At 38.3% G+C, this 15,935-nt stretch overlaps 3 protein-coding genes across 4 annotated transcripts in view; 2 read left to right on the forward strand and 1 right to left on the reverse strand.

Annotated features, from left to right (window-relative positions):
- The window catches only part of LOC127372978 (stonustoxin subunit beta-like), a 56,841-nt gene that overhangs the window by 31,879 nt on the left and 9,027 nt on the right, over positions 1-15,935 (forward strand). Inside the window, exon 1 of one of the 2 annotated variants that reach the window (XM_051416991.1) lies at positions 2,927-2,948. The exons of the other annotated variant lie outside the window; for it this stretch is intronic. The gene's annotated coding sequence lies outside the window, so the exon portion shown is untranslated. Of the gene's footprint in view, positions 1-2,926; positions 2,949-15,935 lie in introns of those variants that run through there. 2 annotated transcript variants of the gene reach the window in all.
- LOC127373010 (uncharacterized) overlaps positions 1-15,935 on the reverse strand; it is a 466,807-nt gene that overhangs the window by 12,095 nt on the left and 438,777 nt on the right. The gene's annotated exons all lie outside the window — the stretch shown is intronic.
- LOC127372981 (stonustoxin subunit beta-like) lies at positions 7,729-13,598 on the forward strand. Its single transcript, XM_051416993.1, has 4 exons — positions 7,729-8,054; positions 8,199-8,298; positions 10,204-11,652; positions 11,775-13,598. Exons 2-4 carry the CDS (start codon positions 8,208-8,210, stop codon positions 12,326-12,328), a joined length of 2,094 nt encoding a protein of 697 aa, XP_051272953.1. The 5' UTR covers positions 7,729-8,054; positions 8,199-8,207; the 3' UTR covers positions 12,329-13,598.

Genomic DNA, 15,935 nt, shown 5'->3' on the forward strand with positions numbered 1-15,935 from the left:
CACATTATGTTGATTCTATGCACAGCTTTCTTCTCAAACTGGTTTGGGCTTCACATTGAGTCAGACTGGTATTGGCCTAGGCAGACAAGCTTCAAGAGCGTAGAAGATATAGAAGAACTAGAATAACTATACTACAACCAACAGCAGTCCAATGACTCAACACAAACTGAGGAGCCAGTAAAACTATATGTAGACACCCTGTTTTATAATTAGCATCTGCTGCAACATAATAGTAGACTGTATATGTATGTAAACTGTGTGTGATGATGCATTTTACTCATGATATTAACATCTGTTTAACTAATGCAAAAGCTAGAGTATTTGTCATAGACCTATAGTCTGAATTTATGCTAAGACTTATGCTGTTTCTGGTGTTGATGGGTTTTGGTTAAGGTTAGTTTGTGTGAACATCATGTTATATCATATATCATTACATTTATAGCATGTTTTGAAGAATTTGTGTTGAACATATATATAATAAGTCAAGATGGAGACGTGATCGCCCAAAAGCAAAGTGTTTTGGGGTTGTGGGAGAATTTCGCTAACAAAGATAATTGATGAGGAAAGAGTGACAGACTTTAGGGAAATGACACCACCTGTTTATCTGTGTGTAGAAGTACAAGAGTTGTACTGTGTTCTTTGGCTTATTTGCAAATAAAGTAATTCTTAACCACAAGTCCTAGTCGTTGACTCATCATTGGGGTATCATCAAACAGACACAATACCTTCTTCACAGTATGAGAACACAGAGGAAGGTAATATTTGCCCCCACGTGGATTTTAACATGATGGCTGTTGTCATCAGTTGTACATTGAACATTTGACCTCATTCAACATTTGGAAGGACCCATCATGCTGTTAAGTGTTAGCCCAGCTTGCTAATCTTAGCACTGATTCACATTAGATGTTACTTTAGTTCATGTTGTTTCAACACTGAGTCATCAGCAGCTGCTTCCCACTCATCCCACATTATACATATATCTATATATTGTATTATATTATATTGATCACTGTCCTACTTTACTCAGGAATATATGGAAACTGCACCATGAGGTGAAATCTGTTTTGTACAAATCAGCTATTATAAAAATTAGGGTACTGTCCTGTATATATTTTTCTAATTTCAGTGCATTGTATATTGTTTCTACCTATTAATACTCCCCTCTACTTATTGTACCTGTATATAGTTTTCTGAATGTGATTTATATCTCTGTGTCACTGTTGTATTATTTGTGCTAACTTTCTTGCTTTGCAGAACACAAAAGTTTCAAATTCTACTTTTCAGGGAGGACTACATAAAAAGCTATATATGAATACCCCAATTTACACTTTAATAGAGCAGTGTGTGATGTATGAGTGGGTGAACAAGAGCAACTGTTTGCAGCGGTGAATGGCTGCAGAGCGGATATTCTATCAGTTTAGCAGTAAGTGTACAGTGTATGTTATGAATGCATGAATGAATAAAGGCTGCAGCTTCTAAAGACCAAGGCGGTGCTTCCGTTTGTGAAGTTTGTGTTGAGGAGAGAGAGAAGGTGGTTAGCCCTGAAGTTAGTCTCTGTGGTCTCCTTTTTTGTGGCTTGAGACGGCTTCTTCTCCTTCTTCCTCTCTCCTCCTCTGCTACACCACCTTCTCCTTTAACATGATGAACAGTGTTCCGTGGCCAGTGCTGAATCCCGGCTCCTTCTATGGCTCGGAGACATTTAAAGTTATTCAAAGGCTAAAAATCACATTCAGAGACAAGTGATGGTAGCTATCTGGTTGTTTATTCTTTTTTTTTTACGGCCTTTGTTTATTCTTTGTCAAGAAGGGTGTTTTTTTTAATGCTTCTCAGCTGAGGAGGCCTATAAACAGAGTTGGAGTCTTTTTACTTTGGTACAGATCAGAGAATGAGTTATTTCATTGCACTTAGGTCAAGTTTCATACATTAAAGTTCAACAAACAATCATTTAAAACCTCCTTCAAGCAGTCACTTCACTTTTAAGGGCTTGGGTGTGGAAAAACATCAGCAAACCTGATAAATCATATATATATTGCTCTTGTTTAAGGTCAAATGAGCTTTGGATAACAGTCTTACTTCAGTGCTGGAAGCAGCTTCAACCAAAAGGCCCTAAAATGCTAACCACTCATTTCAGTCCACTGTGCAAATTAACTTGAAGAGTCTATGATCAGCTTGTGACAGATTACAATTTACTTTTCTGTGAAAGTTATTATTATTATTTTAATTGTTGCACTGTATTCCAACATCTGGTGTTTTACAGTCGGTCTCCAAACAACAATCTTTATCATACGGGAAAAAGATTGTCACCTTTTTCATTGTTCTTAGTTGTTCCTCTTTTCTTCTTTGTTTCACTAGATAATTTTTCTATTGTCCTTCCTGTAAATACAATGGAACTGAAATGAAAGGGCCCATGTGTAAATACGTGTCACACCACACTACAAACCCACCTAGGGACAACAAGAGGACATTTGGGTAATAAAAAAGAAAAGGGAAGCAGTTGGTTCCCTGCAATGATTAACTCAGAAGAAAGGTTATCATGGGTTACTTTAATCATTTTACATATGTGAAAAAATTACTGCTACTCTTCTACTCTTCTTTTATGCAAACAGATTGTTTATTTCTCTAAAATTTTGTTCACAAATTTGTTAAAATGCATGTTAGTGACCACCTGACAGGTGTGGCATATCAAGATGCTGATGAACAGCATGACTACAGATACTTCAGATAAGCTCAACCTCACGAAGCCACACCCCACCTCACAATATTAGAAGCTTGGTCAAACTCCAGCAGTCACTAAATGAGGTCTGGAGGTGGGGCACGTGAGGAATCAGTGGAAGAGACTATCTGACAGGATATGAAATCTCCTCCAACATTGCAGATATCAGACTGGCAGCTTTAGTTGGAAGCCAATAAGATTCGCACAACTCAAGTGATCTCCACAACTTCACCAGGTGAGGACAAACTGGGTGCAAACTGGGTGATATTTAAACTTTCACTGAAATCCAGTCTGTGTCATACACTGTCAGATTAGTACCTAGAGGAGAAATACTTCATTTCAAAGTCAAGTCAAATTTTATTTATACAGGCCAAAATCACAAATCTCAGGGCAGACGTGCATTAGAAGTTACATATACAGAGCAGACCAACACAATTACATTATACACAAATTTCAATTCATTTCACGGCACAAACTGTCTTTCTGTCTCTTATCTTCGTCATCCTTTCTGTTTGTGTGAAGGAGAGTTGAAGAACACTTGTATTGTTCATGACAGTGTTAATGTAGTACTGATGGTTGTGTGGTCAATTTCCACATTTCTGAACAGGTTGGAGAAATGGCCTCAGATACTGCGAAGGATGGTACTCTTCAACTTCAACTTTACTACATAAGAACATTATGTAGGCTCCTTCCTGCTCTACAGATCACAGGTAAAGGTCTTAACTTACACAACATTCTTACTAAAGCTATATATCTAAACATATCTGCTCGTCACAGCTCTGCTCACAGGAACTTCAAAATAATTAAATAGAACAGTACCACTATTTTAACCTCACATAGGGACCAGCAGACTACTCTGTACCGTGTGTTCGGACCCCTTTCTATCAGAACCAGCATTAACTGTTTCAGCATTTTGAGCTACAGTAGCTCGTGTGTTGGATCAGACCACAAGGGCCAGCCTTCACTGCCCACCTGCATCAATGAGCCTCTTTTCCTTCCTTGGACCACTTTTGATCGGTACTGACCTCTGCTGACCGGGAACACCCCACAAGAGCTGCAGGTTTGGAGATGCTCTGACCCAGTCCTCCATCACAATGTGGCCCTTGTCAAAGTCTCTCAGATCCTCACGCTGCCCATTTTTATTGCTTCTAACACATCAACTGAACAAAATGTTCACTTGCTGCCTGATATATCCCTCGTTATACTCTGAAATCTAAATATTGTTCTGAACTGGATTATAAATTATATTAAAAAAAACTAAATATTGTTTCCAGAGCAGCAACAGCAAAGGCACTATATAAACTCAATAATATTGCACTGGAAATAAATCTAAAATGCCAGTTAAATAAATAATATTTCTGACATCAAACACACTGACATCAGTATAAGTACAGACAGCTTCATTCATTATTAGATTAACAAGCACACTGTGGTTGGAACAACTCCAGATAAAGCAGGTGCAAATATGGTTTTTCTACTTTTTATATTTTAATAATTGAGCTGTCGTCCACTCGAGTAAACTCCACCATGGCCACTCTGCTGTCTCTGCCCTCTGTGTGTGTGTGTGTGTGTGTGTGTGTGTGTGTGTGTGTGTGTGTGTGTGTCTGAGCCCTGCTCTCTGCCCCTCAAAGGATAGGACAGGGAAGCCCAACCATAATGACAGTAAAACATGGTAAAACTAGCTGTGCCTTGTATATAACATTATAGTTATTATGATTAATGATCATTAAGCTATGTTGGTGCCCCGTCTGTATTTGGTGCCCAGAGCATGATGTGCATGTATGTCACGGTGGCGCTGTAATAATCGATACTCAAATGTATTCAAACCAAAGTAACAGGACTGGAGTACATTTCAAATTAATATGTCTGACTCCATTGAATCAAAGTCTTCCTGCTGGATGTTGATGTTTCTCTGAAGGCCAGTTTCCTAGGTGGACTGGTTGAAGTCAGAGGATGTGCTGAATATCTGAAAGATACAAAGAAATTCCATAATCAGAGTAGAGTTACATGTCAGTACAAACAACCAGTCACAGGTAAGTCTTGAGACTCCATTCTTACTAAAACTATATTTCTAGATATATCTGTCTGTCACAGCTCTGCTCACAGGAACTTTATTACTGTATAATCATTACTGTAACCTCCCATCTGTTCTTTGTACACATAAGTTTATTGAGACTATAAAAACTTCCCATAATGAGGCTGCGTTAAATACTTTATCCTGCAACATGTAAACATAACTGAAGGAATTACTCATCTAATGTAGTAACTTGCTTATGTAGTTGAAAAACCGCTACAAGTGTATAATTTATATTATCTGTCAAGTTTGACTGTGAAATAGAAATGCTTTGTGTTGCTTACAGTCATTATTTATTACACAACTACGAGCAAAACTAACTACAAGTTTTTTAAATGTTATTTGTCTAAAACCATACTGAATTTAAAAATGACCAAAACTCTCCTTAAAAATAAAGCTCTTTATCCGTTTCACTCAAATTCCAGTTACACAGAAATATAAATGTGTAAGACTTATGCTGCTGTGTGTATGATGCAAGTAGCAAAGCTATAACTTTATGTGCTCAATCGAGATAAAGGGTTTTTGTCCCCATTTCCTGTGCTGTGTGTGTGTGTGTGTGTGTGTGTGTGTGTGTGTGTGTGTGTGTGTGTGTGTGTGTGTGTGTGTGTGTGTGTGTGCACATGTGGAGCTAAGCCCTGCTCTCTGTCCTTTAAAGGAGAGGACAGAGAAGCCTGACCATATAACAGTTAAACATGGTAACACTGGGTGCTGTGCCTTTTAAATAACATTATAATTTAGGGCTGTCCCTAAACTATAAACTGACTAGTAGTCCGATTGTGTAATGTTTATGATATTAATATAATTATTATCTATATTTTAACAGCTACCTGTTAAATTCTAACAGCCTCACCCTTCTCGCCTTTCCTCCTCTCCATCCACCACATGAATGTGCCATGTGTCAAGATCTCTGACGGTGTTGAAGGCTGTGTTTGGTTCCGGTGTCAGCTCAGCTTCATTGCAGACTCTTCTCGTTGACTAACAGTTAACTCAACTATTAGGGGGTATTCATATTATATTTATTATGATTAATGATCATTAGACTGTGCATGTGTATGTAGCACTGTAAAAATTCATAATTCCCCTCAAAGGCATTCCAAGTAAAGTAACAAAACAAGGGTGTTCTTTTAATGTAAGGAGCAGAATGTACAGATCTTTGGGTAAATGGGCTAAATGGGCCCCCCTTACATGTCACTCTTCTGCCGTCGCAATTAATTTAAAGAAAAGCCTCCCGCCCCCCAAAAAATAAAATAAATATGTTCCAATTCCTAAAGGTTTAACATTATGGGAGAAAACTGTCCCACAAAAGAACACAGTTGAAAGCTTTCAATTAAATCCAGAATTATATGAAGAATTTCCACAATCAGAATAGAGTGAGTATGTAATAGAGTACTCTATTACTATTACAAAGCGACTACCCATTTCAAACAGTTGTCAGTGTGTGAAAGTTGTACTATCGATCCTGTAACCATGGGCGAGAAACAAAAAGATATCACTGAGAAAAGCTTTGCAAAACATCCTTTATCCTTTATGGGGCAAATGCTTTCATTTTGTTTGACAGATATCATGAAGGTTGCCGAAAAGAAACTGTATAGGGAGATAGGTGATAGCTCACCCGATAGAGCTGGCGCGCCATGTACCAAGGATGCGTCCTTACTGCAGCAGCCCAGGGGTGGAATCCGACCTGTGGCCCTTTGCTGCATGTCATCCCCTCTTTCTCTCTCCATCTCTATCTCTCTCCTGTCCTGTCATTCGAAAGCTGTCACTAATGAAAAGCCCAAAAATGTTTTTAGAAAAATGTACACTCTTGGTATCTCTTAAGGCTGCTTCTGTGCTGAATGAATGGAATTTTTTTTTTTTTAAGTTATTTTTTTGGCCTTTTCATGCCTTTATTGGATAGAGACAGCTGAAGGTTGACAGGAAAGGTGGGTAGAGAGAGAGGGGACGACACGCAGCAAAGGGCTGCAGGTTGGATTCAAACCCAGGCCGCTGCAGCACTCCATATATGGGTCGCCAGCTCGAGCGACTGAGCTAACCAGGCGCCCGACTTCCACAATTTTAATGTTATTTGGCTAAAAAATCTGCTTTTTAAACAAAATTTAAGGTGACTACAGCCACTCTGCTGTCTCTGTCCTCTGTGTGTGTGGAGCTGAGCCCTGCTCTCTGCCCCTCAGATGAGAGGACAGGGAAGCCCAACCATAATGAGAGCAAAACGTTGTAACACTAGCTTATAATTATTATGGTTAGATCATTAGTGCCCCCTCTGCATTTGGTGCCCACATGATGCATGTGTATGCAATGGCAGCACTGTAATTGATAATTTGCTCAGATTCCCATTTAAGTAACAAGCCTGTTTTTAAAATGTAAGATTTTTGTGAAAAAATATGGGAAGTAAAAGTAAAAAGTCGTCAGTAAACTAAATACTCAAGTAAAGTACAGATACATGAAAAAACTACTTAAGCACAGTAACAAAGTATTTGTTCTGCAGTGACTGCAGCGTTGTAGAAATATAAATGTCACTTTGTGTAACAAAATGTTTCCATTCTTAAAAGTGTGACATTATGGGATGGAACTACCCTACAAAAGAACACAGTTGAAAGCCCTCAGCCCTGTTTTCATCGTTTTCTGAGTAACTGAGACACCTGTTGCCAGTGTATGACCAAGATGATGGAAAGGCAATCTCACCATAAATTTGCTTGCAAAACGTCATCACTGATAACGTTTGGTAGGCGAATTGAACAAGATAAACTTTACAGCTGAATTTCCTGCTTTGCATCTACAAAATGTACAAAATGTCTCCCATTACTCTGGTGTCACCTGATTGTTGTTTTAGAAGTTAATCAGACTATCAAAGCGCTGTTAAGTATTCCTTCCACAGAAATGTGTTTATTATTGGAAGGCCTTTTATAGTCATATTTCCCAATAGGTGTATTCATCTCTGTGGAAAAACAGTTGATGTCTGTTACATGTGTCTGGAGGTGTGCCATGGGAGGAGTCAGTAGAACAGAGTATCTGACAGGGTATAAGTAATCTTGCAGCATCATCAGTCTGACAAGTCCAGTTGGAAGTCAAGACTAGCACACAGCTCAACTGATCTCCACCGATCTCCATTACTCAACTGATCTTCACCGATCTCAACGACTCAACCGATCTCCACTACTCAACTGATCTACACTACTCAACTGATCTCCACCGATCTCCGCCGATCTCCACCGATCTCCACTACTCAACTGATCTCCACTACTCAACTGATCTACGCCAATCAACCAGGTGAGGACTCTCTTTTCTTGTTGTCCTGTGTTTTTGTGTGAAGGAGGAGACTCCCAGTGTGACAAACTCTCAACACTTGAATTCTTAAGACAGTAGATTAAATATTGATGCCTATGTGGTCACTGACTTTACATTTCTCCACAGGTTGGAGAAATGGACTCAGTTAAAATGGAGATTGCTGCCCTGGGTCGACCTTTCACCCTAGGAATGCTCTATGATGCTCGTACAGATCAACTGATCCCAGGTAAGTCTTGACTTGGACTACACTCTTATAAAAAAATCTCTCTCTCTCTCTCTCTCTCTGTATATATATAAATATATATATACATATATATATGGAATGTTATTTAAGAAATTATCATATATATAATATGAAATTTGAATATATAGAATTGAAGTCTGAATATATTTAATGAAATATGACATCATCAAGGCACATTTTTTTAAATGTGTAATATTATTACGATGTTGCCTCAAGACAGTCGAGTCATGCCCATTCAAGCTGGAAGAGCACATGTCCCACCAGACTTTTCATGTCTTAATTTTTGTTTTTAAATGCTATTTTTTTAAATAATACGTAATTATAGTCTTTTATTATTCAGGCCTGGTTCTACGAGGGTGCAAACATGCATTGCAGTCAGAATTTCATAATTTGCACCCTTAATGTCAAGCACAAGGTGGTATTATAGGTGTACGAACTGTATGGGCGTCTCCATGCGCACCTTCTAATTTGGTCCATTTATGTTCAGCAGCTCAACATGCAAAAGGGCTGGGTGATGGTAAATATAGATCACAGGTGACGATTAAATACCTTATCAAAATAAAGACTTGAAACCGCTTATATTATTATAACCTATCTAACTGACGCTCTCTCACCTTGTACAGGGCCATATAGTTCAGTAGTTAATGTGCAAGAGCGTTTGCAGGTAGCAGCCTGCTGTCATTTTAAGGCAATTTAATGAAGGTAAACTCAGCGAACAGTCGTGCATAAAGACACTGCGCTCTGGCGCGGCACAACAACTTAACATATCCGGGACTTCATGGTTTAAAACTCCTACCTACAACGCACAAGCCTTTTGCACTATTTATATTTAATTTCCACTTTAGTAGTTTAGTAGTTTAGTTTAGTTTAAATTTTTTAGTTTTTAGTTTAATTTTCTGCTCATATTTTGCACTCCATATACTACTTGAACAATGCATAGTGTAGTAATATTTTTATTGTGATATTCTTTGTTCTCTGTTTTTGCACTACTTTGCCCTATTGCTGCTCTGTCAACCTCTCGTAAGGGGGATAAATAAAGGAATATCTTATCTTATCTTGTAACTGAAGGAGAAGCTTTCATACAATATAACGCTGCTGTGAACAGTAGATACTTTAAGAATCATTTCATTCAAGCATTCATAGATCAGTGATTGATTTACTGACTTTCCTGCTTTAACCACATTAAACCTTTTGCTGCTTCCTATGCATTGTGTTTGAACACACAGCTACAGTACAGTAACTGAATATTCACCAGGGTGTAAATTATCTCCACATTAATTAGGACTACTTCTGATAGATTCACTGTATGCTCAGCCAGTCCACACTTTCAGTAACATCCTTATGGAATAATATTAGGCTGGTATCAAAATCACAAGGTAGTGCCTTGATCACGTGACATTTCATTTCGTGTATTCATATTTAATATTATAGATATAAATTAATTTCCTCAAAGCATTCCATAATATACTGTATATACATACATATGTGTATATATGTGTATATATAGACATTTATCTATATATCTGTATATAAACATACATATGTATATCTGTGTCTCTGTCTCATTTGTGTGTGCTGTCTTCTCGCCTGTGCTCTCTGGCCAATGCCTTTGTTTACCTGAGACCAATTTATTTGTATTAATGACGACAATGCTCATTGTGTTTTCAAAGATACTATACTGCAGTATTTAACTCTTTTAAATATTTTTTATATTTTATTTATTTGAAGCCTACAGGAACAAAGTTTTGTTTTTGCGCAATTACACTTATGTTGTATATTGTTACCATAAACCCTCAATCTTATATTTCTTTCCTTATTAATAATTAGCTTTGAGTGATTTTATATTTCCTGCTTTATCAGATGACTGATGTTCTCCAATTTCTACAGGTGTGACATTATGGGATAAAGAAACTCATGAAGTAACCTCTCAGGAGGGCAGCACATTTGAAATTTCTGCATCAGACACCATTGAATCCAAGTCCTCTCTGCTGGATATTAACGCTTCTCTGAAGGCCAGTTTCATGGGTGGACTGATTGAAGTTGGAGGATCTGCTGAATATCTGAATGATACGAAGAAATACAAGAATCAGAGCAGAGTGACACTTCAGTACAACGCTACCACCACCTTCAAGGAGTTGTCAGTGACTCACCTTCAACCAAAGAACCTCCAACAGATAGATATTATTAAGAAGTCCTCAGGAACACATGTAGTCACAGGCATCCTTTATGGGGCAAATGCTTTCTTTGTGTTTGACAGTCAGAAGTTAGATGTCAGCAATGTTCGGAACATCCAGGCCGGCATGGAAGCTGTGATAAAGAAAATCCCTTCATTAGATATTCAGGGAAAAGTTGACATCAAGCTGACTGATGAAGAAAAAGCTCTGACCAACAAATTCTCCTGCAAATTCTACGGAGACTTCATTCTTGACAGCAACCCTGCAACATTTGAACAGGCAGTGAAGACCTATGCAGAACTTTCCAAGCTACTGGGAGAAAAGAGAGAGAAGGCTGTTCCTCTGAAGGTCTGGCTGATGCCATTGAAGAATTTGTATTCCGAAGCTGATGAGCTTAAGAGTGGGATCAGTGTTGGACTAGTGAGGAAGGCACAAGATGCTCTTGAAGATTTCAGGGAAATACGAATGAGATACAACGAATGTCTGGATGACAGCGTGGTAGAGAATCTTCCACAGATTAAAGGAGGGTTAGACAGATTCCGAAACTTGTGTGAAGACTATGAATCTAACCTGAAGAAGACCATGGCGAAGAAATTTTCCCTCATCCGTGAAGGTACAGAAGATGAGAGTTCAACAAAACAACTCTTTGAAGACAGAGACAAGTCACCATTCAGTAAAGAGAAACTAAACAGCTGGCTGGATCATAAAGAGAAAGAGATCAACATCATCAGGTCCTGTGTAGAAACAATGCAGGGAACAAAGATTGCTCCAAATCAGTTGAAGCTGGACAGAGATGTTCGTGCTCCAGGTGTAGAGGATGCTCTGTGCTTTGTTTTCACCTCCCTGGAGAGCACTGACCCCTGCCTGAATGTGATGGCTGACTACTTAAAATCACCTAAATTAGGAAGCATTGAAGACCACTGGTACTGCTCAGATGAGGTTTTCACCAAAATGAGGAAAAACGCCAAAGATTTCCATTATCTTGCCAAAGCACTGAAGAACAACAGTCGGTTCTGTTTCCTTGTAGCAGCCATTGAAAATAAGAAATACACAGGAGCAACCATCTACCATTACAGGGACGGCATTCTGATCAATGAGGATTTTTCAAAGCCCAACCTCCCTCCTGTGGAGACTATCACAGACAAAAGAGATTTGATCTGGTGTAAGTCACTTTCCATGTTTGTTTTTGAGTAACAAATTCCCCATATGAATGTTCTGTCCTCCAGAAACCTGTTTGACCATCAGAATAACTAATAACACATTTTGTTTTGGTCTCTCCATCAGATGCTTGTGATGTCAACCTAGACCCAAACACTGCCAACAACTACCTTACTCTATCTGAGGGAAACAAAAAGGCAACATGTGGACCATGGCAGACATACCCTGATCACCCAGAGAGGTTTGATAAACATACTCAGGTTCTGGGCAAAGAGAGGTTAAAAGGGCGCCATTACTGGGAGGTAGAGTGGAGTCATTGTCACCATCAATCTGTTTATATCGGTGTTGCATACAAGGGAATTGACAGAAAATCAGGCAGTTCAGAGAGTAGTCTTGGAAATAATACCATGTCTTGGTCTGTTGGCCAATTTTCAAATGATTTTAAACGCACACTTGAGCCATGGCATAATGGTAAGTTGTGGGAAGTTTCTTTTCCCTCTGGCTGCAACAGAGTTGGGTTGTTTCTGGACTGGCCTGCTGGCACTCTGTCCTACTACAATGTCTCTTCTCACACACTGACTCACCTCCACACTTTTAAAGCCAGATTTAATGAGCCTGTTTACCCATGCTTTTGGGCTTACCGCAATGACAATTATGTGTACGTGTGTCCAGTTGAATGAGAGCAATGGCAAAGACTTGTCAGATTCTTGGCCTGTAGGGATATGGATTTACATTCAAAGTTCAAAGAGCAACTTAACACTCCATTTTAACTCAAACACATTTCAAAAATTCAAAAATGCATTTAAACCAAGAAGGACCAAGACAATTTATGGTGTAAAAACATGACCTCATATAAGGGAAGCAATCAATCGAAATATTATCAAAATCAAAATATATGGCCAAGTGTAATATGTAAATCACAGAAGATCCAATTTTTTGATAAACGCTTAGCTCAGAAGAGATGCCGCAGCCTACAAATGCTGTTCTACAGATGCACTAGCAAGCTAGTTTTTTTTTTTTTTTTACCATATTGTGCAGCCATACTGTATATGTAATTCTCATACATATTGATAATAATATATATTGCCTATCGCCTTTTTCTCTAATTGGTTTGTGTTTCACATAAATGTTGAATCTATCATGTTGTTGTTGTTAGGACATAAGGTAGCTTTAGTGCTTGTTGTTTCATTTAGTATTTGTTTCTTTCTCTTTGTACGTCATTTTAAAAGAGTTAAAATTGTTATTATAATTCAACAGGATTAAATCTGACCTTACTAAGCTCCATTAATTAATCATATTCTGATGTGAGAGTCACTATTAACATATTTTTTGGGATGTTAGGCATATTGCTGATTTCTATAGAGCTGAAACAATGTAATTTTCTATAAAATATATCACATTATGTTGATTCTATGCACAGCTTTCTTCTCAAACTGGTTTGGGCTTCACATTGAGTCAGACTGGTATTGGCCTAGGCAGAAAAGCTTCAAGAGCGTAGAAGATATAGAAGAACTAGAATAACTATACTACAACCAACAGCAGTCCAATGACTCAACACAAACTGAGGAGCCAGTAAGACTATATGTAGACACCCTGTTTTATTTATTAGCATCTGCTGCAACATAATAGTAGACTGTATTTTGTATAACTGTGTTTGATGATGCATTTTACTCATGATATTAACATCTGTTTAACTAATGCAAAAGCTAAAGTATTTGTCATAGACCTATAGTCTGAATTTATGCTAAGACTTATGCTGTTTCTGGTGTTGATGGGTTTTGGTTAAGGTTAGTTTGTGTGTTTTGGGGGTTGGGGGAGAATTTTCCTGACAAATTGATGATAATTGATGAGGATAGGGAAATGACACCACCTGTTTATCTGTGTGTAGAAGTACAAGAGTTGTACTGTGTTCTTTGGCTTATTTGCAAATAAAGTAATTCTTAACCACAAGTCCTAGTCGTTGACTCATCATTGGGGTATCATCAAACAGACACAATACCTTCTTCACAGTATGAGAACACAGAGGAAGGTAATATTTGCCCCCACGTGGATTTTAACATGATGGCTGTTGTCATCAGTTGTACATTGAACATTTGACCTCATTCAACATTTGGAAGGACCCATCATGCTGTTAAGTGTTAGCCCAGCTTGCTAATGTTAGCACTGATTCACATTAGATGTTACTTTAGTTCATGTTGTTTCAACACTGAGTCATCAGCAGCTGCTTCACACTCATCCCACATTATACATATTACTATATATTGTAGTATATTATATTGATCACTGTCCTACTTTACTCAGGAATATATGGAAACTGCACCATGAGGTGAAATCTGTTTTGTCCAAATCAGCTATTATAAAAATTAGGGTACTGTCCTGTATATATTTTTCTAATTTCAATGCATTGTATATTGTTTCTACCTATTAATACTCCCCTCTACTTATTGTACCTGTATATAGTTTTCTGAATGTGATTTATATCTCTGTGTCACTGTTATTTGTGCTAACTTTCTTGATTTACAGAACACAAAAGTTTCAAATTCTACTTTTCAGGGAGGACTACATAAAAAGCTATATATGAATACCCCAATTTACACTTTAATAGAGCAGTGTGTGATGTGTGAGTGGGTGAACAAGAGCAACTGTTTGCAGCGGTGAATGGCAGCAGAGCAGAGAGAGAAACGGGTTAGCCATAAGTTATCAGTTTAGCAGTAAATGTACTGTGTAAGTTACAGTTGTCTGTGAATAAAGGCTGCAGCTTCGCAAGACCAAGGTGGAGCTTCCGTTTGTTGTTTGCCAACTGCCGAGGAGAGAGTGCTTCCCGACCGACCACGGTCTGGGAGCCAAACAGGAATGGTTAACATTTGGTATATAGGAGAATTGTACTTCCTGCATTACACTGACGATCCACTAGAGGGCAGTTTACAAGTGGGGTCAGTGGGGTTGGAATTCATACATACAAATCTAATTGCAGTATTAATGTTTAACCCAACACCCGAATATCACCAGTTATATGGGAAAATGCGCAGAACAGTAATTTTATCCAGTTGCATAAAAGGACAAAGGAAGTTAGTTATTGTTCACTTGGACGTATATGGTTACATTTTTTATTTCTCACTTGATTGAAACCTCTGGGTCTTTTGTGACACATAGATGCCTGGGAGTTTGTAAAGTTATAAGAATTAGAGACGCAAATGACCTGTTACGACAACAGTGTTACTAATGTTAGGAACATTAATGTGGGCTATGTTCAGTTTAATAACATTACTTTCTGAATGGGTCAGTGAGCATCAGCAGGCTCTCCATCGCTACTTCTACATCCTCTCTGTTAGGACCAATTCATTTAATTCAATTTGTTTTTAATCACAATTTAACCTTGCAAAGACAGAAATAACAAATAACAGAAAGACAGAAGTAGAGACTGGACCTGTTTGGGCAAACAAGAGAGGGATAGGGACAGGTAGAGAAACTAACATTAATTTGATACTAATGCCATGTACTTCAGTCTAATCAGTGTGGCTCATCAGTGAAGAGTACGGAGCTGCACTGCAGCCTGGAGGTCTGCTAACAATGACAACCAGAGATTAACCTGCAAATGTTAGGATGTTAACAGATAATTAAGTTGATATTCAATGGAAAGAAATTTGTGGAAAACTAAAACTTCAGTGCCTCACTGTGTCCCTTTTTAAGTGCTGTTCTCTTGGATTTATTCATTTGGAAAACAACCTGTGGGTAGTGGACATGGACCTGGCGAAGGGATATTCATTTATATATTAATGGATGTGAACACCATCAAATTAAAGCTCATTGTGACCTCACCATCACTGTCCAGAGCCAACGGCAAATAATACGGACTGCACTTAAAGTGATAATATAAGTAATTAGTTCCCAGTACAGGTATGCTGACTGATTTGGTTTCAGTGCACTCAGTTTTAAAGTGCAAACTTTTTATTCATCCAATCAATATGGAACCCGTGTCCGTTGTGTAAGACCTATGTTGGCAGATAGAGACTGTGCACTCTGCTATATTCTCAACCCATGTTGCACATGTTTGGTTCAGTAAACTTGATAATGAATTATATTGACCTGCTGTCTGCTCCTCATCGACTGAAGTCTGCAGCTCGACTGAACTTCAAACCTTAAACTCAATCCAGCCCTTCATTTGGAAATCGTGTCCTCTTCCTCAGCGACAGACATGCTGGCTAATGCACCTTTTTTTGTGTGTTGTGACACAAATTGATTCTGTCCATGCAGGGAATCTTTAATTCACACTTTTAACCAACTTTT

Source organism: Dicentrarchus labrax, unplaced genomic scaffold (genome assembly GCF_905237075.1).
Source record: "Dicentrarchus labrax unplaced genomic scaffold, dlabrax2021, whole genome shotgun sequence".
Taxonomy (NCBI): domain Eukaryota; kingdom Metazoa; phylum Chordata; class Actinopteri; family Moronidae; genus Dicentrarchus; species Dicentrarchus labrax.